The sequence below is a fragment of the Schistocerca gregaria genome, chromosome X (genome assembly GCF_023897955.1).
Source record: "Schistocerca gregaria isolate iqSchGreg1 chromosome X, iqSchGreg1.2, whole genome shotgun sequence".
Taxonomy (NCBI): Eukaryota; Metazoa; Arthropoda; class Insecta; order Orthoptera; family Acrididae; genus Schistocerca; species Schistocerca gregaria.
The window spans coordinates 297,086,018-297,108,914 of record NC_064931.1 but is presented as its reverse complement, the minus strand read 5'-3'; the positions used below and the strand labels follow the sequence as shown (position 1 = coordinate 297,108,914).

Sequence of the window (22,897 nt, the reverse complement as noted above, 5' to 3'; positions counted from 1 at the left end):
TCTGTCCAATCCATGAAAGCATCAACCAGTTCAACAAGAACTGCTGGTACAGTTACATCCTTGGTAGCAGCATTACGAGTGACGAGAAACCAGAGTGTGTCTGTGGCCAATGCTCTTTCATTCAGTACATCCCGACGGAGCAACTCCCCATGTGATAGCCAAGATATCTGGATCGGGAATGAAGCTAATGACCGACAGCTGGTACTTTCCACTGGCCACTAAACTCGCACACAAGCACAACACAACACTGGTTGGAATGGTCAGGAAAAACAAAAAAGAAATCCCTAAGTCTCTCATTGAGACCACTGGCCGTCCAGTCTGGAGCAGCATGTTCAATTCCAGTAACCAGATCACATTGGCGTCCTACATTCCAAAAAAGGAGAAGGTTGTGATTCTTCTCTCCACCTTTTACTGCAATGTTAATACAAATGAATCAACTGGGGACAAGAAGCACCTTGAAGTGATTACCTACTACAATAAGACCAAATGCAGTATTGACACCATCGATCAGTTGTGTGGAACTTTCGATGTGAGCCAAACGTGCTGAAGATGCCCACTCAGGATCTTCTTCTTGTAACTCAACTCAGCTGGAATCAATGCACAAGTGATCCAGTTCTGCAACTTGCCTGGAGTGACCCTTAAACATCCACAATTCCTGAAAACCATTGCCTTTGCCCTTCTTAGAGGGCAGCTTCACAAGTGCCAGTAGGCATCCAGGCACCCTCCTAACCCTTTGCAGCAGTCCCTCAAGAGCTTCATTCCTAGTTCCAGCAGCCAAGCTGTGACACCTCCTCTGCCAAAAAAAGGTGAAGAAGAATTCAAAGTGTGGGCCATGTGGCTGAAAGGCGGACAGAAAAACAAACTACATATGCTAAGCCTAAAGTCAGTACATTTGTCTTTTCGAACATTCAACCTTCCTTTGTCCCAAGGACAAACACAAGCTCAGATATAGAACTTGGACGTTTAATGTATCTTGGATTCATTATGTAAGCACTAATGTATTCATTGTCAAATGTTATAACAGGGTGTATACACTCCGGGACAAATGGGAAATTTGGGAGAAACCCGGGAATTTTTTTAGAATTCTGGGAATTTTTCATTGTTTTAGTCTGGAGTTAAATTTTTACAGTTTTGACTGGTAAGAACTGGTAGTCTAACAAGGAATTTTAATGTGTTCCGCAACTGCAGCATAATATTGCAGCAATAAAACATATAAAAGACAGAATAAAACCAAAATAAAACTGAAGTTGCGAAGGAAATGCACCATTTAAAACAACAAAAAACAGTGCACACACAAGCGCCTGCCTGAAGCAAAATGTGTCAAAGGCTTTAGGACGAACACAATAGAATACTTCGTAATAGCCAACTACTTGCAATGAGCATGACGTTGTAACTGTTTACATCAAGTTCGTTTCGAGCAGTTGCCAGCGGGCTCTTGCACATGTGCAGTTGAGTTGCATATGAGCAGTACCTTCAACTTCTTGTTACTGGAAGTGTGGCTGTAGCAGTAGCAAGAAGCATTCAGGCTACCCAGAAAACATTTTCTGGCATGCCTAAGCGCATGCACTGAGCAGTCTTGGTTGTAGTGGGGAGGGGGATAGTGACCTGTGTTTATGTTTAGTGATTTTGCTACTTTCTCTTGGTTTGCAGTTCACATGTCAAATGAAGACAAAACAGATTTCTATGGCTGGGAGCTATCAAGTGAATTAAAATACATTTACATAATGACAGAAGGGTAAAAGGTGTTATTAGTTTCAGTTTTCTGATTCTATTTTATTTCCACATTTTTGGCAGTCAAGCATTGATTGCCTTTAACATCAATGAAGTTATTTTTGTCAACTTGCTAAATAAATGCGGCTTCCATTAATCTTTTCTGCAGATGCAGTGTATTTATAAGAAACGAAATGTTTCATTCCGCGCTATTGGTTAGTTTCAACTATTCACTGAATTTAAAGTGCACATTTTCATCTTCTGGCACGTATGGCATTATGCCATATTAAAGAACTAAACATGAGATAATACAGTACCAGTACTCAAAGAAAATTTGCAACCCGGAAAGGCCACTGAATAGCTTAATATCAGGTTGGGGCCTATTTCATTGTAAATCTGGACACATGAATGTGCCCTTCAAGCTGAATTATGCGTTTTAGTATTGTTAATGGAATTCCTGTGATCTTGACATATCCTCTGATGTCCTATTTCTTTTATGACGTCCTATTTCTTTTATGATATCACGAAAGAACTCTTAATGCTATATGTGAAGGAACATATGGGCTTCCTACATTATCGTAGCTGTCCACGCTCAGTAATGCCTGTTTCATTCTGCTCTCTGGAAACTACTGAAACAAACCCACGTTGAAGAGATCACGGCAAAATGTTGCGAATTGTTCTTTGAAAAGCATCATTTTCAAAGGAAATTTACATTTACACATGATGAATTATGTTACGTGTGAGAATGTGCAATGAATTTCTTAATTCTCAGAGCATTTGACATCTCATTTAAAACTTAACACTTTGAGTACCAATCACATGGAATAATTTTGAGCACAGACATTAATGTCATTGTTTAAAATTTCACTGGCACATTTCAGTGATGTGTCTTAAAGTGTAACAACGCTAAAAAGACCAAAGTTATATGTGAAAGCTTAGCTTTTCTTGTATGTTATTAATCTGCAAGATCAATATTATGCATGAAAGCTCAGCTTTTCTTGTAGCTACACAATGTACATTAATTTAAACCATTAACTTTTCCTATTTGTGTGTTTACGCTACTTAAGTGATGTTGCTGTTGGCTGATCGGCTGACTGCATCACACGTTCTATGCTCTGATTGCTGTTATTGGCTGTTGAGATGATGTGACGTGAGCTATGATTGGCTTACAAAAGTGCATTGCAATCATTATTTCAATATTTCGCAAATTAACGTGCTGTGTTTGGTGGAATTCGAATTTATACTTTCATAATACAAAAATATGCAGCGTACATGTTGCTGCACATCAAAGATCTTTCCAAAATGGGGGTCCTTCCCCCCCCCCCCCCCCCCCTCCCCAACTTCCCCTTTTCGTTGTTTCAAAAGTGCTGGGAAAGGTAGTTCTACACTGGTGTGTAAAACCTTTACCATTCAAAGGATTGAAGTTTTTACTGATCCTAGGGGAAACTACACTGTCGCTTATCATGGAAAAAGTTTATTTTCACCTTGGAAGAAGTGTATTTTCATGTGAGGAAAAAGCCAGAATTTATTTTTTCTTGGCCACATATACACCATTGTATGTAGATAAATCTGTTGTTCATTGTACAGTGTTATGAAGATATGTAATTTGTTCGTAGTAAAATGTTCAGAAGCTATAATGAAGTGTTAAAAAGAAACAAAACAAAAAAAAAGCAGTAGTAGAGGTCTTACACAGAAAATCAATGAGACAGGATAGTTGCAGGCGTTGGGGTGTATTGCACCCCACCTTTGTGTTGGTGGTATAGGATTCACCTTTCTAACATAGGGTTAACCAATTGCAGGCTCCAGATTTGAAGAAGATGCTTTGATATGCTTTGTTTGCCATGAAATTATTGCCAGATTGTGAAGTATTTAGGAACATTAACTTGGCTGTTGATCCTAATGATGTTAACGCTTAAAAAGAAAAAGGTGACTGTGCCATATATACAACACACATTGCTCATTGTGCTCTGAATTTTTATGCTTTCTTTTATAAAATATAAATTGTAAGCAGTTATTTCCAAAAACACAATTTTTTTTTACTAAATTACCGAATTATTTTGGTTACTAGCATTGACGTAAATTCTAACTTTGTAGTCGTGTTTTTTCATTCACCAAATTACTTTGTATGTTACGTTATCCTTTACTAAAGTCTGTTTTTCATTAATGACTTTCTGGAATTTTCTTAACATAACTTCGTGCATGCGTTGTATTATTACTTTATATAATTGACTTGTTACTCTTTTAAACCTGAAAATTTTGTTTTGAACTGTACATACACTCATATATACATTATTTCAAAAGAATTGTGATGTATAACTCTGTTAATGACATAGTGCATATACAGTCAGTATACACATAATCTCCAGTTTTTCCAAATAATATTAAATAATGAGTAATAAATGTGAAATGTAGTCATATAACAACACAATACTCAGTACGGTGTATCGAGTAATACATTAAAAACTGTGCATCTCTTACTCTTGTAAAAAAAAATCCAAGGCTTTTGCGTTACAGGTGCACAGAATTGGATACTGGCATTGTCAATCACAGTAACCAAATTTGGAAGATGTATGGCAATAGCTTGTTTGTAAATTCTTGTACACACTGTATATCATTCTGCAGTGTTACTCCTCTGAACTATTTTGTCCTGAAACTTTCTGCATGAACAATTATAAGGTAGCTACCGTTATTCACAGGAAATTTCAGACCATAAAGCCTATTGCTCATTTTCCAGCACGTTGACCCCACCTGGTTCTGGTTTACATACATTTTGTCAATGTAATAAATTTGAGATGCTCCACTATCTCAAATATTTTGTGTTCCTATTAAAAATACTGTTCTTGCAATCACAATATAGCTTCTTTCCATAAGTAATTTTCTCCCACCATTCCCACGTTCTTTAATATTGTGTGATGTAAACCATTCTTAGAATGATCATCCACATCACCTGCTTCTTTCTTATGATTGCATCACTTTCTTGGTGATTTAAAAGATGCAGATCTAATAATTTCATACTCACATTCACTTAGGTGGATATACACTGTAAGGTTCTCATTCCTACACCACTCATTTCAGCTGTTCTTTCCATGTACCACATGGAGGCGTGTTGCTCACTTCCAAATGTCTCCTGAAGAAATTGTTTATGTGAACACTACAGCCATAGTCTTTTGTGTAACACTTGGTGGTTTTCCATTCCATCGCTCATAACAAACACTTCACAACCAATATACAAGTCAATGCATGCACACTAAAATGAAAATCAACAATAAACATCAAAGCACTCTCAGCGATGTTTGATAAAAGACTAAAATCGGCAGGATGATGCTGCTAGTTGGAGCATCATATCGTAACCCTGTTGCTACTGCACACCTTTGCCATCATGCACCTTCTTAGGTGCTCAGGACTCTAGTCATATATGAGGTTGATAAGTGTGACATGGGTGCATCCTCTTCAGCACACCATCCCCAGGGTGACTGAGACATTGCTTCTCAAGTCTGCCTCACCATAAGACAGAATTATCCAGTGTGTAAGGAGGGGTTCCTGTCATCACACCCAGCAAGTTTCAACCAGTTGGTTTAATGTCTACATCTACTACAGGTCATTCCATTCAGTTGATTTCTGCCTCTGACATGAAGGTGTTTGTGAGGTGTAAATGTTATGTTCATGATATATCATCATAAAAGATGAATCTCTCACCAAAATATTGACCTTTGGACTTGACAGTAGCACACTAATTACCATTGGTAGCAGTGATAGACATAAGACATCTTTACTGTCCTGTAACATGATGGACTCTCCTCCTTGCTGAACCTGTGGGACTCCACACTTGACACACACATTGCTTGTGCGCTCTTCTACAATGATCATCAGTTGTCAGACAAATCCTACACTTGCTGGTGAATACAGCTGATGCCTCCGATCCAGTTACCACCACAAGTGTTCTAGTGCTCACTTCCTTCACACACCACTGTGCTGGAGGTTTCTACTGTTGTTTGTAGTGGACACACAGAGGCCAAATCAATTGTGTGGAGACAATTGTGTAGTGTTTGGATTGACAAAACCCTCCCAAGGTGCCTGCAAAAAAGGCAGTGCACAGTTCTATGCATTCTTGTAGGGATACCTATGGGCCATATTTATAGGTTGTGGTCATCACTAGATGTTACTGAACATGGGCAACTACTAAGAGGTAGAGCTTCAACATTTTCAGCCTCACAATAGCAGCTGAATGACATAACTGTGTTGCACGGCAATTTTGCAGATGACTTCCCTTGCTAGTAACACTTCTTGCAAAAAGTGACAATGCATATAAGTTTCAAGTTTGAAATGGCCCATTGAGGCACATTGACAGACTGAATAGTATACGAAAACTACATTGTCGTGCTTATAATTAGAGACCAAGCTAGCTCTGCTGAATTGCACTGAGGCTGGAGGTTTATATTGGTGCCTGATGAAGCAATTGCTTTGTTTAGAACAGTTTGTGAAAGAGATTGCTGAGCCAAAGAACAAATCTATGCAAATCATGAGAGAGGTGCAAAATTTGTCCTCCTCATTTTTCAATCAGTATTTCCTGTGATACTAAAAAACACAAGTTAAGCTGGTGTTACATCTTGGGTAGATTTCTTTACTTGTGGGTTAACTGGGTGAAAAAAAATTAAGTTTTAGTATAGCTGCAGTCTTCCAGGGTGACATTTATTTATTTATTTGTTTATTTTCAGTTATTTGCACATGTGCAACTGAGAAGCCTCAAAGGTTAGAGATATATTTCGTAAGCTGTAATTTTCATTGTATTAATTTTAGTGTGTCCTGATACATCATGCCAAGTATTCTGTAGTAATTCATATGGTAATATTCAAGATACATTATTGTATACTTATTTTGAGATTATTGTTGTTACCTGGAATACCTCAGCTTTTCTTTTGTTATGTATTGTTAAAAGTATGCTAGTTCTGTGCACCACTCCTGCAAATTTTGGTCCTCTAACTAAGAAAAGCATCACACAGAGAGTTCATTCCTTGAAAGAATTAAATTTTGTGGATAATTGTCAGACAGGATAGCATATCAATCGTGACCCATGTCGTTTTAAGGTTTCTGAGATACAGGCTCTTCCTGTGTTTGCAGAGTAACATTTTCTACCCAGTTATTTTGTGTGAAAAAAAAAAAAAAAAAAAAAAGCACATATTCCATTTTTATCCATTGTTATAAGAAGAGAGATAAGTGCCTGCACATTGCTGTGTTTTTCCCTGAAATTTCTAACTGAAAAGTTTGAACATTCAGGTGATGATCTCCAATTTCGGTTATTGAATGTCGAAATTTGCATCCAGATTTTTTTTTTTTTCTTTTTTATCAATTGATATATGCAACAAAGATCAACAATCAGCATAAGTGTAGTTTGATATTATAATACTGCAATATTGTCATATTATTACTGGCAAGCAGTGCTGGATATCTACATCTACATCTACATCTACATGACTACTCTGCAATTCACATTTAAGTGCTTGGCAGAGGGTTCATCGAACCACAATCATACTAGCTCTCTACTATTCCACTCCCGAACAGCGAGCGGGAAAAACGAACACCTAAACCTTTCTGTTCGAGCTCTGATTTCTCTTATTTTATTTTGATGATCATTCCTACCTATGTAGGTTGGGCTCAACAAAATATTTTCGCATTCGGAAGAGAAAGTTGGTGACTGAAATTTCGTAAAAAGCTCTCGCCGCGACGAAAAAGTCTATGCTGTAATGACTTCCACCCCAACTCGTGTATCATATCTGCCACACTCTCTCCCCTATAACGCGATAATACAAAACGAGCTGCCCTTTTTTGCACCCTTTCGATGTCCTCCGTCAATCCCACCTGGTAAGGATCCCACACCTCGCAGCAATATTCTAACAGAGGACGAACGAGTGTAGTGTAAGCTGTCTCTTTAGTGGACTTGTTGCATCTTCTAAGTGTCCTGCCAATGAAACGTAACCTTTGGTTCGCCTTCCCGACAATATTATCTATGTGGTCCTTCCAACTGAAGTTGTTCGTAATTTTAACACCCAGGTACTTAGTTGAATTGACAGCCTTGAGAATTGTACTATTTATCGAGGAATCGAAGTCCAACGGATTTCTTTTGGAACTCATGTGGATCATCTCACACTTTTCGTTATTTAGCGTCAACTGCCACCTGACACACCATACAGCAATCTCTTCTAAATCGCTTTGCAGCTGATACTGGTCTTCGGATGACCTTACTAGACGGTAAATTACAGCATCATCTGCGAACAGTCTAAGAGAACTGCTCAGATTGTCACCCAGGTCATTTATATAGATCAGGAACAGTAGAGGTCCCAGGACGCTTCCCTGGGGAACACCTGATATCACTTCAGTTTTACTCGATGATTTGCCGTCTATTACTACGAACTGCGACCTTCCTGACAGGAAATCACGAATCCAGTCGCACAACTGAGACGATACCCCATAGCTCCGCAGCTTGATTAGAAGTCGCTTGTGAGGAACGGTGTCAAAAGCTTTCCGGAAATCTAGAAATACGGAATCAACTTGAGATCCCCTGTCGATAGCGGCCATACTTCGTGCGAATAAAGAGCTAGCTGCGTTGCACAAGAGCGATGTTTTCTGAAGCCATGCTGATTACGTGTCAATAGATCGTTCCCTTCGAGGTGATTCATAATGTTTGAATACAGTATATGCTCCAAAACCCTACTGCAAACCGACGTCAATGATATAGGTCTGTAGTTAAATGGATTACTTCTACTACCCTTCTTGAACACTGGTGCGACCTGCGCAATTTTCCAATCTGTAGGTACAGATCTATCGGTGAGCGAGCGGTTGTATATGAGTGCTAAGTAGGGAGCTATAGTATCAGCGTAATCTGAAAGGAACCTAATCGGTATACAATCTGGACCTGAAGACTTGCCCGTATCAAGTGATTTGAGTTGCTTCGCAACCCCTAAGGTATCTACTTCTAAGAAACTCATGCTAGCAGATGTTATTGTTTCAAATTCTGGAATATTCCATTCGTCTTCCCTGGTGAAGGAATTTCGGAAAACTGCGTTCAATAACTCCGCTTTAGCGGCACAGTCGTCGATAACAGTACCATCGGCACTGCGCAGCGAAGGTATTGACTGCGTCTTGCCGCTTGTGTACTTTACATACGACCAGAATTTCTTCGGATTTTCTACCAAATTTCGAGACAATGTTTCGTTGTGGAACCTATTAAAGGCATCTCGCATCGAAGTACGTGCCAAATTTCGCGCGTCTGTAAATTTTAGCCCATCTTCAGGATTTCGCGTTCTTCTGAACTTCGCATGCTTTTTCCGTTGCCTCTGCAACAGCGTTCGGACCTTTTTTGTGTACCACGGGGGATCCGTTCCATCTCTTACCAATTTATGAGGTATGAATATCTCAATTGCTGTTGCTACTATATCTTTGAATTTGAGCCACATCTCGTCTACATTCGCATAGTCAGTTCGGAGATCCTAAATTAGTTGTTTTGTCATCATGGTTGAAGGTAAAAATTTTTATGCGAGGGTGTGTCATTCAACACAGTCTGTGGAGTTCATTCAGATGTATTGTTGGAACAAAATTCCAGGTGACTTTCTTGTTATGAGCACACAGCAGTTAAATGTTGAGGGGCAGTGCTTTCTGTCCCAAGCCAGCCATTTATAATTTTATTGCTCTTTAGTTTTCCTAAACTATTGTTACTCCATATGAGCTGTTATTTGCATAAAAGGCTATTAGGAAATGTATATGTAATGGTATTTAGAAAAACAGTTTTTTTTCCTTTTTGACAACAATAGCAAGAAATTTAAACTTCTCAGGATACTATTTCAGTTTTATGTGAAACGTTCTGCTGATGTACTTAAGTACCTAACCATATAGTTTAGCATGAATAAAAACTGGATGCTCTGAACCAGTGGTGCATGTATAATAATGTTCTATTCACATATTATATGGGTATTCTCTCCTAGCTATAATGCATTTCTGTCATTTTCCATAGAGAAGATGACAGAAATGTAGAAATGTCATTGGATGTTGTCAGTAATGCAGATTGCATTCCATCATGGCCCCATACAATCTCAATGAGGGACAGGTTTAGTTATTGTATTGCCCAGGTAGCTGCACCTTGCGCAGAGCACTTTTGGTAATGTGAGAAGTGGTGGTATGTACATTGGTTTGTTGGACAATTACATGTCCCTAATGTTAAAGGAATAGTGACAGAATGTACTGCAATATTATTCATGTGTATCCTGCTCTGTTGAGTATTCGTTCAACAGAGATCTCACGTGTGGGGTCATCGTGGACTGTGGCTGTCCACATCATGATGCTGCCAAGAGTTTGTCTCATATGTTGTCCCCTTAGACAGTCCAGTAGCTGCCACTCAACTTTTTCGATACTACACTCCCAAACAACCATCAGTGATGGCTTAACACAACTTTCGATCATTCATACCTAAGTTGTCTTTTGCTAAAGTATTGTTGGCAGGCTGAATAGTCATAATATAAGAGAGGAAGCTTGGTGAAGTTCAGTCTAGCTTGTTGTACCAACTCAAATTAGAAGTTCCTGGTGGTCCTACGCAATATTGTTGACACAAAATTGGTTTTATTTTGTCAGGGTGTATACGCCCCGGGACAACCAGGAGATCCGGGAATTTTTTTCATCCGGGAGAAAACTGGGGAAAACATGGGAATTTTATAGCACTCCGGAAATCTTTTAGAGTTTTAGTTTTCAATTAAATTTGTGTAATTTTGATTTCTAACAACTGATAGTCTAACAAAGAATATTACTCTACCTTGCTATTGCAGAATTATATTGCTGCAATAAAACATAAACAAGAGAAAAAAATTAAGTAAAACCTAAGTTGCAAAGGAAATCCACCATTTACAACAAAACAAACTGCACACACGAATGCCTGCCAACAACAAAATGTGTTAAAGGCATTAGGACGAAAGACTATGCAATACTTCATAACAGCAAACTGCTTGCGATGAACATGACGTCACAATTGTTTACGTTAGTTTCGTTAGAGAAGATGCCAGTTGTGTATGAACACTACATTCTCCCACTTCTGGCTACTTGGAAGCGTGGCTGTAGCAAGCAGCCAGATGCTACCCAGAAAATTTTTTCTGGCATGCTTTGTTTACATTTAGTTATGTTGCTGTTTCCTCTTCGTTTACAGATCTCACGTTAAATGAAAACAAAACGGAATTCATAGATTTCATAGATAAAATAGATTCACATAATTATGGAAGGCTATAATACATTTTTCGTTTGTATTTTGGTTTTATTTTATTTCCAGGTTTTTAACAGTCAAGCATTAATCGCCTTGCAGAATGTTGAAGCTATTTTCGTCGGTTTGATAAAGAAAGTTGGTTGTTGTTAATATTTTCCGCTGAGGGAGTCAATTTATTTGAAATGAAGTGTTTCGTTCCATACTATTGGCTAGTTTCAACTGTTTGCTGGATTTCAAGTGCATGTTTTCATCTTCTGGCACGTATGCAGACATGCCAACTTTCAGAAGTAAAAAGTCATGAGAATTTTAGCGGTGTACCATTGTGAATTATAACACATCACTGACACTTCAAGTTGTAATAATTTGATGCCTGTAACAACTCAATTACATTTGCTTTATTATTTACATGTAAATACTAAATAATGCGCCATACAGTATGACATTATCAATAAAATTAAATGAGTGTATGGTATCGTTGGCCGGGAGGCTCCTGTTCGGGGAAGTGCAGCCACCAGGTGCAAGTGTTTATTTCATTCGACACCACAATAATAAAGAACCAAACATGAGATAATGCAGTATTGGTACTCCAAGAAAATTTACATTCTGAAAACCACACTGAAAAGCTTAATATCAGGTTGGGGCCTACTTCATTGCGAATCTGGGCATACGAATGTACCTTTAAAGTGGAACTGGGTATTTTAGTAAGGTTTACGAAATTCTGATGCTCTTGGATTATCATCTGATGTCGTGTTTCTTTTGTTACATTGTGCAAGTTCTCTTAATACGTTAAACATACAAACATTCAGGATGCGCACGGGCAGTAACAACTGTTTTCTGGTGGTTGACAACTGATGAAACGAACCTGTTTCTAATAGCTTGCGGGGAAAATATAGCAAATGGTGGTTTGAAAAAGAGTCACTGTCAATGTAAATATCCTTTTACGCAAGATGAGTTATGTGGCATATGAGGATGTGCGATGAATATCTTAAATCATAGACCGTTTGTCTCTTGTTTAAAACTTAAAAATTTTACTAGCGAGTTTATGTGATTTATCTTAAAGTGTAACGCACGTAAAAAAAAGACCAATTTATATGTGAAACCTTAGCTTTTCTGGTGGCTAATTGATCTACGAGACCAGTATTATATGTGAAAGTGTAGCTTCTCTTGCAGCCGCACTTGTATATTAATTTAAACCACTGATTTTTCGAAATTATACTTTCGTAATATGAAAATATGCAGCGTACTTGTGGCTGCATATAATCCCCCCCCCCCTCCTCTCTCTCTCTCTCTCTCTCTCTCTCTCTCTCTCTCTCTCTCTCTCTCCACTCATGGTTGTTCATTAATCTGCTAGGAATTTCAAGCCAATACATGAAACTTTGACCCTTCGAAGGATGGCTAAGTTTTACAGCTCCAAGAGAAAGTATCCTGTCATTTAACATGGGGAAAAGTGTATTTTTGTCCGGGAGAAAGTGTATTTTTAACCAGGAAATCCTGAAAAAATCCGGGATTTTTTTTTTCCTTGTCCGTGTATACTCCATGTTTATGCTCCCATTGTTGTGCAGTGACTGTTTTGAATCATAATTGCCACTACCAGAATAAAGAATCACTAGCACCAGTACTGATGCCTCATCTTGAAGGTCTCTGGCAGCTCTTCAGAAAGACCACCCACAGTCCCACTGTAAGATCCCCTTTAAATAAAGTCAGTTGCATAAATTGCGCTAGTCAATACTGTGCTTACATGTTTACTGTACTCACTAACCCAATATTATGGTAAGAAAAGCACGTGAAATACTGAGGTTATAGTTGGAATTAACATGCTTATCATGTTGTCTGTGTTCCATCAACAACCTGGTGCATTGAATTATTGGGTGTACCATTCAATTGCATTGTCTGGATATTGCATCATTGGAAATGGTAATTTTATACACTATTTGACTAAAAAACACCCTGAAGGGGAGGAGGAAATGATATGAAATGAAATGAAACTTCATGGGTTGACAGGGTAGGTGACATTCCAGTGAAAACAGTATCACGTCAAATTAGAAAAGCACCAACATTGGTCATCCAGTGCACTGCAGAACTATGATTGATTGCTGAACACAGTCTGACACACAAATCAGCAGTCGATGCTTCCTGGTCACCATAGCACTCCAGACACATCCATTAGTGTTGTGGTGTTAACAGCAGCCAATGCATGGGCAGTAATTCCCAAGTCCAGCTGCAGTTAGTTTCTGACCAATGGTGCGAGATGACACAGAGTTTTTCAGGAAGTCCACTTCTTGTCCTCGGATGGCAGGCAAGAAGTGACGGGTTTATGATGTGCTTTGTGTACAATACAGTGATTGTCCCTTGTGGTGGTCAGACTGGTCGAGCGAAACCTTGACAATGAGAAAGCCTACCTTCACATTCCCGTATAGTCCAACATTGCACCACTCTCACATCCGAATGTCCCACAAATCAGCTGGCCAAATTGAGAGGCACAATGAGGTTCTCATAAAACAGTAACACAAATACGTGCCATCTCCGTGTCCTTCACAGTAATATCTCAACAATTGACATGTTCATGTCCATTGTATACCCTACCGGGCTTAGTAACTACACTAACCACGGGCAGCACTAATGCTCTCTGGTGGCCATTTCTATCTGTCACAAAGAATTGCAGCTCTAATAATGTATGTACCCGCCAAGGGGTCAGTATGTGTACGAAGTTATATTGACATATGATCACGTCTTCACTTTTTATGGTCAGGCAGTGTCCTTTTACTAGGTTAGTTTTATTGAGAGAGAGAGAGAGAGAGAGAGAGAGAGAGAGAGAGAGAGAGAGAGAGAGAGAGAGAGGAAAAATGGACAGAGATTAATCTTGTTTTCATTCTATTGATTTCTGGAATTTTGATCTCAGTGCCATTTAATGTATTATATGTAATGTAATGGAATAATTTATAATAATCAAATATCAAATGGCAAAATTTATAGCTGATTTTGTGGGAAACAATACTTACATCTCACCCAGTGACAGATTTAGCTGTAAGGTGACCTAGATAATCTCTGTTATTCCAGAAGATTTGATATGAGGCACTCACCAAGGAAGGTGGCAGTGCAGTCAAAACACTGGACTCGCATTTAGTAAGAACAAGTTTCAAACCTTGACCTGCCATCCCGATTTAGGTTTTCCATGGTTTCCTTAAACTGACTAAGGATACCAAGTAGCTGGTTCCTTCGAAAGAACCAGTCTGGTCTTTTCCACTACGTGCTTCCTGAATTACTTTAAATTTTATCTGTATAAGGTTTTTTGTGTTATATGCAGTCCTTGTTACATTTTTATCTGTATTGTCATGTTTTGATATCACTTTCTGTATGCATCATGATCTATGCCACTACAGAATTTATTTTTGATAGATAAAGCCAAAGAGTGGAGCAGGGTCCTGTCCATTCCAGCTGGTAGCTTACTGGAAATGTGAATCGAGCCATACTGACCTCAGAATTGACTACAAATACAACAGTCATGCTATGTCTTCAGCCTCGCCTCTACTGAATCTCACTGTAGCTGTTCCAGTTGATGGTGGTGTCAAGAACATGCAATCTAAGCCAAATGCTCAATGGTATGTATGCCATTTGAACTCTCTTTTTCTGTCTGATTTTTTATGTAAATAAATCTACCTTTAAGAAATTGCTAATGTTTTACCTTGAAATGCTCAAGACAGGGCAGGAATGAATGTTAAGTTTGCTGAGGGAATTAACTTTCAAAAGGCAGTTGATTATCTTTCAACTATAACAGAGTTCTTATAGTCTTGTTCTTATTGTGTACAGTAGACCCTCATGTAACTTAATTTCAAGGTACTATGAAATATCTTATTTGTTTTAGTAAAGTTTGAATTAATGAGTTTTTTGTGAAAACATGACTGTTGAGTACATTTTTTTCTGTTTTATGGACACCAGCGAATGAAGGTGCTCAGTTTTCATGATCTCAGAGAAAAAATAAAAATAACTGTACTGCATACATACAACAGTATTTCCGGCATTTGTTTAATTGAGAGAGTATATGTGCATATCATCAAATGCAGATTTTTTTTCCCCCAAATATTATGATAACATGCTTATCGAGGAAGAATATTGTTCCCTTTCAATTAGTGTCTCACGTAATATGACAAACAATAAGTTTAAGAAATGCTTTAATGTGTCGTTCTTCAACACACTAACCTTTAATTAGAACTCATTTTAGTTTAAATTTCTTATCCATTACACATTATACTCCAAACAAAGATTCCAAGACTTACCAAGCGGGAAAGCGCCGGCAGACAGGCACATGAACAAAACACACAAACACACACACAGAATTACGAGCTTTCGCAACTGGCAGTTGCTTCGTCAGGAAAGAGGGAAGGGGAGGGAAAAATGAAAGGCCGCTCCCGGGATTGGAATGACTCCTTACCCTCTCCCTTAAAACCCACATCCTTTCATTTTTCCCTCTCCTTCCCTCTTTCCTGACGAAGCAACTACCAGTTGCGAAAGCTCGTAATTCTGTGTGTGTGTTTGTGTGTTTTGTTCATGTGCCTGTCTGCCGGCGCTTTCCCGCTTGGTAAGTCTTGGAATCTTTGTTTTTAATATATTTTTCCCATGTGGAAGTTTCTTTCTGTTTTATTTACACATTATACTCCTGTACATTAATTTGAAAAAAAAAAAAAATCGTTACTTGTTGTTTGTTGGACTGTTGGTCGGAATATTATGGCAATCTGAAGATACCACATCCAGAGCAACCTGAAATACTGTGGAAGAATCAGAAGTGGCAGCAAATCTCTTGAGATTAGCAATTGCAGCTGCAACTTTAGTGTGGTGTGGTAATCTAACACCTTCACATTCCTCCTCAGGAGATGACAGTAAAGCATTACTATTCCCTTCTGCATGAGCAGAACTGATGACAGGTTCTTCAGCAACACAGTTGTCATCTGCCTGCATCCATTCTCCCATATTGATGGTACAAGAAAGCAGCAACCAGTTGTAAGCATGTAGAAGACCAGCATTACAATCCAAAATAGTACCAACATTATGATTATGAGTAAGTTCAAATGTAGGCTGATTAGTTTCCCCTTCAGCTTCAGCAGTGTTACCAGCTACTGTCCAGGCCTTCATGAAATGGTTAGTTATGGTGTCTGTTTTAACTTTATCCCACGCATCAGATATGCTGTCGATAACTTGCAGTACATTAAATTTGGAATTGTTTCTTGTAGTTTGTTTGCACTGATGGTGGCCTTGAGCAATAGGCATCTATAATTACACTTCATTGAGGTGATAATTCCTTGATCCAATGGCTGCAGGCCGCTCTTGGTGCTAAGAAGAAGAAAACTTCTATGTTCAGAACTTAAAGTTTATTGAACTATTGAGCCAAGCAGTGTTTAAGAGTTAACAAAATACTTCTCTTCCTCACGGCCATTTGTTGCCAAGAGCCAGCTACAGAATAGAGATTTGATCATCCAAGCTTTATTGTTATTCTGTAGTGGCCTGACCAATTCACTGACAGTTAGCATATAATAATAAAAAATAAAAAAAAACTGGATTTTTGTATTCCACTCACTAATGGTTTAGTTTCTCAGAACCATCTGAATTACAACACAAGACCACTGCCAGCCTCTCCTTGCTGTTTTTCCCTCCACAACATTTTTAACCCTTGACATGTAGTGGTTTTTTACAGAAAATGTCAGCTCCATCCATATTAAACATGTCTGTTGGGTGTTGCAAATGAGAGAGCTTGGACTGAAATAGCTGCAACCACTCATTGGCATCTTCCTTGTTTACTCTATGTACCTTCCCACAGAATGACAACACTGATTATATGCGTCTTTCTAAAACACCGTAGCCAGCTCCCAAAACATACCAACCCAGAAATTCCATTTTTCCAGCAATTTTGCGATTTTTTTTTTTTTATTTTTTTTTTTTTTAAGTGTGGGGCTGGAGAATGGAACTTACTGTGAGCACATGTGTTGGAATCGTGCAAACAGCGAATCCTTCATTTCTTCATATTTGACTGGCCTCAAGCACTTACTACGGCCACTCACTAAACAGCTTGCCAGATTTTCCTCTGTTTTCTGTCTTGAGCTTCTACTGATGAGAGAGCAGACATCAAGGTTTGGAAGTATTCTGCAACTATTGTTTTTGTCTCCACTGTTGACCATATTTATAATTTGCTGTTTTTGCTTGAGCCTCAGAGGATATGAGGTCATTTCTGTTTTGATGAACTATTGCAAGTGATAGAATGAAAAAAATAGCACATATTCACTTTTTACAAACAAAAAAACAGAGTTCTGCAGATTGTTGGGTGTCATGTGCTGTGTGTAGTCTGCTGACAGCACTTTTCTTAACCTGCCCTTGTGTCTTATGCTGTGGAAGTAACATGTGAGTAGCAAGCAAGCAATCGGACAGTTGGTTCAAAATTACAGTAAAGTGTGTTGTGTTGTTGTTGTTGTTGTTGTTGTCTTCAGTCCTGAGACTGGTTTGATGCAGCTCTCCATGCTACTCTATCCTGTGCAAGCTGCTTCATCTCCCAGTACCTACTGCAACCTACATCCTTCTGAATCTGCTTAGTGTACTCATCTCTCGGTCTCCCTCTACGATTTTTACCCTCCACGCTGCCCTCCAATGCTAAATTTGTGATCCCTTGATGCCTCAAAACATGTCCTACCAACCGATCCCTTCTTCTAGTCAAGTTGTGCCACAAACTTCTCTTCTCCCCAATCCTATTCAATACCTCCTCATTAGTTACGTGATCTATCCACCTTATCTTCAGTATTCTTCTGTAGCACCACATTTCGAAAGCTTCTATTCTCTTCTTGTCCAAACTAGTTATCGTCCATGTTTCACTTCCATACATGGCTACACTCCAAACAAATACTTTCAGAAACGACTTCCTGATCCATAAATCTATATTCGATGTTAACAAATTTCTCTTCTTCAGAAACACTTTCCTTGCCATAGACAGTCTACATTTTATATCCTCTCTACTTCGACCATCATCAGTTATTTTACTTCCTAAATAGCAAAACTCCTTTACTACTTTAAGTGTCTCATTTCCTAATCTAATTCCCTCAGCATCACCCGATTTAATTTGACTACATTCCATTATCCTCGTTTTGCTTTTGTTAATGTTCATCTTATATCCTCCTTTCAAGACACTGTCCATTCCGTTCAACTGCTCTTCCAAGTCCTTTGCCGTCTCTGACAGAATTACAATGTCATCGGCAAACCTCAAAGTTTTTATTTCTTCTCCATGGATTTTAATACCTACCCCCAAATTTTTCTTTTGTTTCCTTTACTGCTTGCTCAATATACAGATTGAATAACATCGGGGAGAGGCTACAACCCTGTCTCACTCCTTTCCCAACCACTGCTTCCCTTTCATGCCCCTCGACTCTTATGACTGCCATCTGGTTTCTGTACAAATTATAAATAGCCTTTCGCTCCCTGTATTTTACCCCTGCCACCTTTAGAATTTGAAAAAGAGTATTCCAGTCAACATTGTCAAAAGCTTTCTCTAAGTCTACAAATGCTAGAAACGTAGGTTTGCCCTTCCTTAATCTTTCTTCTAAGATAAGTCGTAAGGTCAGTATTGCCTCACGTGTTCCAACATTTCGACGGAATCCAAACTGATCCTCCCCGAGGTCTGCATCTACCAGTTTTTCCATTCGTCTGTAAAGAATTCGCGTTAGTATTTTGCAGCCGTGGCTTATTAAACTGATAGTTCGGTAATTTTCACATCTGTCAGCACCTGCTTTCTTTGGGATTGGAATTATTATATTCTTCTTGAAGTCTGAGGGTATTTCGCCTGTCTCATACATCTTGCTCACCAGCTGGTAGGGTTTTGTCAGGACTGGTTGTCCCAAGGCCGTCAGTAGTTCTAATGGAATGTTGTCTACTCCGGGGGCCTTGTTTCGACTCAGGTCTTTCAGTGCTCTGTCAAACTCTTCACGCAGTATCGTATCTCCCATTTCGTCTTCATCTACATCCTCTTCCATTTCCATAATATTGTCCTCAAGTACATCGCCCTTGTATAAACCTTCTATATACTCCTTCCACCTTTCTGCCTTCCCTTCTTTGCTTAGAACTGGGCTGCCATCTGAGCTCTTGATATTCATACACTTGGTTCTCTTCTCTCCAAAGGTCTCTTTAATTTTCCTGTAGGCAGTGTCTATCTTACCCCTAGTGAGATAAGCTTCTACATCCTTACATTTGTCCTCTAGCCATCCCTGTTTAGCCATTTTGCACTTCCTGTCGATCTCATTTTTGAGACGTTTGTATTCCTTTTTGCCTGCTTCATTTACTGCATTTTTATATTTTCTCCTTTCATCAATTAAATTCAATATTTCTTCTGTTACCCAAGGATTTCTAGCAGCCCTCGTCTTAGTACCTACTTTATCCTCTGCTGCCTTCACTACTACATCCCTCAGAGCTACCCATTCTTCTTCTACTGTATTTCTTTCCCCTATTCCTGTCAATTGTTCCCTTATGCTCTCCCTGAAACTCTGTACAACCTCTGGTTCTTTCAGTTTATCCAGGTCCCATCTCCTTAATTTCCCACATTTTTGCAGTTTCTTCAGTTTTAATCTACAGGTCATAACCAATAGATTGTGGTCAGAGTCCACATCTGCCCCTGGAAATGTCTTACAACTTAAAACCTGGTTCCTAAATCTCTGTCTTACCATTATATAATCTATCTGATACCTTTTAGTATCTCCAGGGTTCTTCCACGTATACAACCTTCTTTCATGATTCTTAAACCAAGTGAGAAAAATTATGTGTAATGCATAATGGAAAATACCATAATGTGCAGCACTATGTATGTACATACTTACTTGGTTTAGACAAAGAATAAGATATGGAACAAGCCCACCAGACAAAACTTTAGTTACCCCAGTGTGCACCCACAGGTGAATCATTGTGCAGACAGCACAGTGATAATAACATGTTCACCCATGTGCACACTACCTTGATGTGATCATAAGGCAGTAGAGATCAGTGATACACTTGTGTTTCAAGAAGACATTGTACATAGACATCGATAAATGTAAGGATTTGACAGAGTGGCGAAAAAGGGCAATTGTGTCTGGCTGTGTCCATGACCACACAGTATGTGAAGTTGCTGGATTTGTTGTTATTTCATGGCGAACCATTCAATGTGTCTACAAGCAGTGGTGTAACACATGTCGCCATGAAAAACAATGTCACAATTGGGGGTCAGGAAATGATACTCACTGAGATGATCCCAAGACGTGTTTGACAGCTTGTGAATCAAACTTGGGGAGTGTTTTTTCAAAGCTTGATAAATACAACAGATACAGTTTTTCATAAAATGGGTTTTTCTGTTTTCACCTAGACAGATATGTTTGAGCATTAGAATTTTTACTTGACTACTACACCTCACTGACATAAATAAAGCGTTGTAAGGAAATACATGAAATTTTAATTTTTATAACAGTATATTAAGATGAGATTTTTCCAGCTTTTTCAAAAGTCAATAAATGCTTATAATTATCGCTGGTACAGTTACATTGCCTTCTTTAATTCCATGTATTTTTTCCACTACTAATATTTTTATGAACTGTAATGTTTATTACATGCCTGCATTGTGGTAAAATGAATATATTACTATACATAGTATTTTATTTAATTTACAGTTTTTGACTTTGCTGACAGCACAACCTATAATAATAGAAATAATTTGTTTGACTTACTTATTGTCAATTCTATGTGAAGGATGAAATGAATAACACAAAAATTGTTACATGTTGCAATCAAATTATTTCCAAGTTTTCCCTCTTACATCTATACATATTATTCATCTAAGACATCTTTGTAAAACTCCTTTGCACCATTTGGAATTTCAAAGTACTTTAGGAAGGCAGAAACATCTTTCTTTGCTTAGCATATTTTGTTTTGGTAAAGACTGTCTGTTAGTACTGTTGGACAGCATGGTTTCTTTAGTCTCATGATGTCAGCTTATATTGGATCTCCCAAAGTATGTATCACTTACTGACAAATGAACAATTTTCTGTATTTTCTTTCATGAGGTGACTTGCTGGCTGTTCATTTTGAATGATAACTTGGATTTTAGTATGTTCTGTGCACTATCTCTGTAGATTTTTAACTGTCCACTCTGTATTTAGAACTTTGAGAGTCCTATACTCTCCTAAAATATTGTAATATTCCTTAGGAGACAAGATTCTTGCTTGATTTTTTTTTTCAGTAAGACTTCTCAGTTGTACCAAACGCTCAGTCTGGAGGCATGTAGCTATGGCCACAAACAGGGAAAAAGTGACAATAACTTTGTAAGCAACTTTAATGCCGCCTCTTGAAGATTGTGTGTCCAGCCAGGTGTAGAAAACAGTGCTCTCCCTCTTTTGCTCTTTAGTATGGATTATGATGCACAGATTGTGTAATCATACTTGTCTAGCCCAGAAAACCTCACTGACTGATAGTTTTGGAATAGGCTGGTTTTGTTGCACGTCAAAGCAAGTCTTAATGAAAGTAGGATTATCCCTCATTGTATCGTAACACCGCATTGCACAAGTTTTATGTAATCTGTGTCTAGTTTGTAGTTCATTCTTCTTCTGGAGACATGTTTCACATTTTATTTCTATGAAACCAAATTTACAAGTGGAGCAAGTTTTGGTATGAGGTGTTCTGAATGATAGATTGAAATATTCGTAAAATGTCTGCTCGTATTTCGATAAGGATCATTGTTACATTCGAATTTTTTTTTTCTTTCTACACTGAAGCTTCTGAACATTTTATTGACTGTGTGATCTGAAGGAAAATAACCTTTCTTAGACTTCCCCCTTTCATGGTGGCTCTCTCTGCATTTATATTTTTATATCATTCCTGATGGCAATAGTTACGTCCTTACAATCCCTTCCTGTTCTGTCACCTCCTCTCGTTTACTTTGGTAACCTTACTCCTTCATGGAACATGCTTACTAGATACGATAACCTGTCCTTTGAAATGCCAGATACTCCTAGGAAAGTGGCAGCACAAACCAGCCCTATTTCACCATCCCTTTTTTGTAATGGTATACTTCACTCTTGTAGCCTTTGAAGGTGGAACTTAAAGTCCATGATTTCATTTAATGACAAGTTCCTTTTTACACTTTCTCCTTTACTCACTTTATGTATGCTCTTCTTCAGTTGTGATTTTCTCCAATCGGAACATTATTTGACCGGTATGCCGTTTTCACAATCACAAGACTCATCATTCTGCTCACACTTTCAATACTTCTTTGCAGACATACACGAGAGTGTTAAGTGAATACTTGTCTAAAAGTAAGGTGCAGGTGTTCCAATGACAATAACGTCCAGTGGAAACACTACTCCTGCCAGTAAATATTGCCACAGCAATGAGTAACATTGCTTAAAGCATCCATTATACTCCATTGTTATTAACTGCTTGCTGTGGAAACAGTCAAGACACAAGAGAGTAATAATACTGTCTTTGTTGACTTTTGCTGTAACTGTAAGAATGCATACATTGTGTTTTGTTAAAACATTGTGATTTGGGATGTTCATATACAGGACAGTAGTTGGATTTTGCTAAAACTTGGTTCAAGGGTTGATGTTAAAGGTCAACATTATGCCAATACCACACCTAACTCAATTTTGAAAGTTTTTGCGTATATCAAGTTTTGGAAAAATGCACCTGAGTTGCTTCCAAACTTGACAGGGATTGCAGTACGGAGTGAATGAAGAGCCATCCCAACTTGTTTGTGGAAGAACAATGAACTCTGTGAGTCACTCACCTCACAAGAGGCCATTGCCCACACAGGCACATAAAGACAACAGCAGCAAAGATCAGCAGTAAAATGGATAAATGTTTTTAGAGATGTTTCCATAACGTTTAATGCACTCAAAAACTGATATTAGTCTTGAAAACTGTATTTATTAATTTTATACATCCTTACAAATTACAGCC

The 22,897-nt window shown here is 38.4% G+C and overlaps 1 protein-coding gene across 9 annotated transcripts in view; it reads left to right on the top strand.

Moving 5' to 3' along the window:
• LOC126297664 (F-BAR domain only protein 2) overlaps positions 1–22,897 on the top strand; it is a 296,630-nt gene that overhangs the window by 195,222 nt on the left and 78,511 nt on the right. For all 9 annotated transcript variants that reach the window (XM_049988748.1, XM_049988756.1, XM_049988754.1 and 6 more), the window contains one exon: positions 14,345–14,547. In XM_049988748.1, the coding sequence (XP_049844705.1) occupies positions 14,345–14,547 (203 nt within the window). The remainder of the gene's footprint in view (positions 1–14,344; positions 14,548–22,897) is intronic.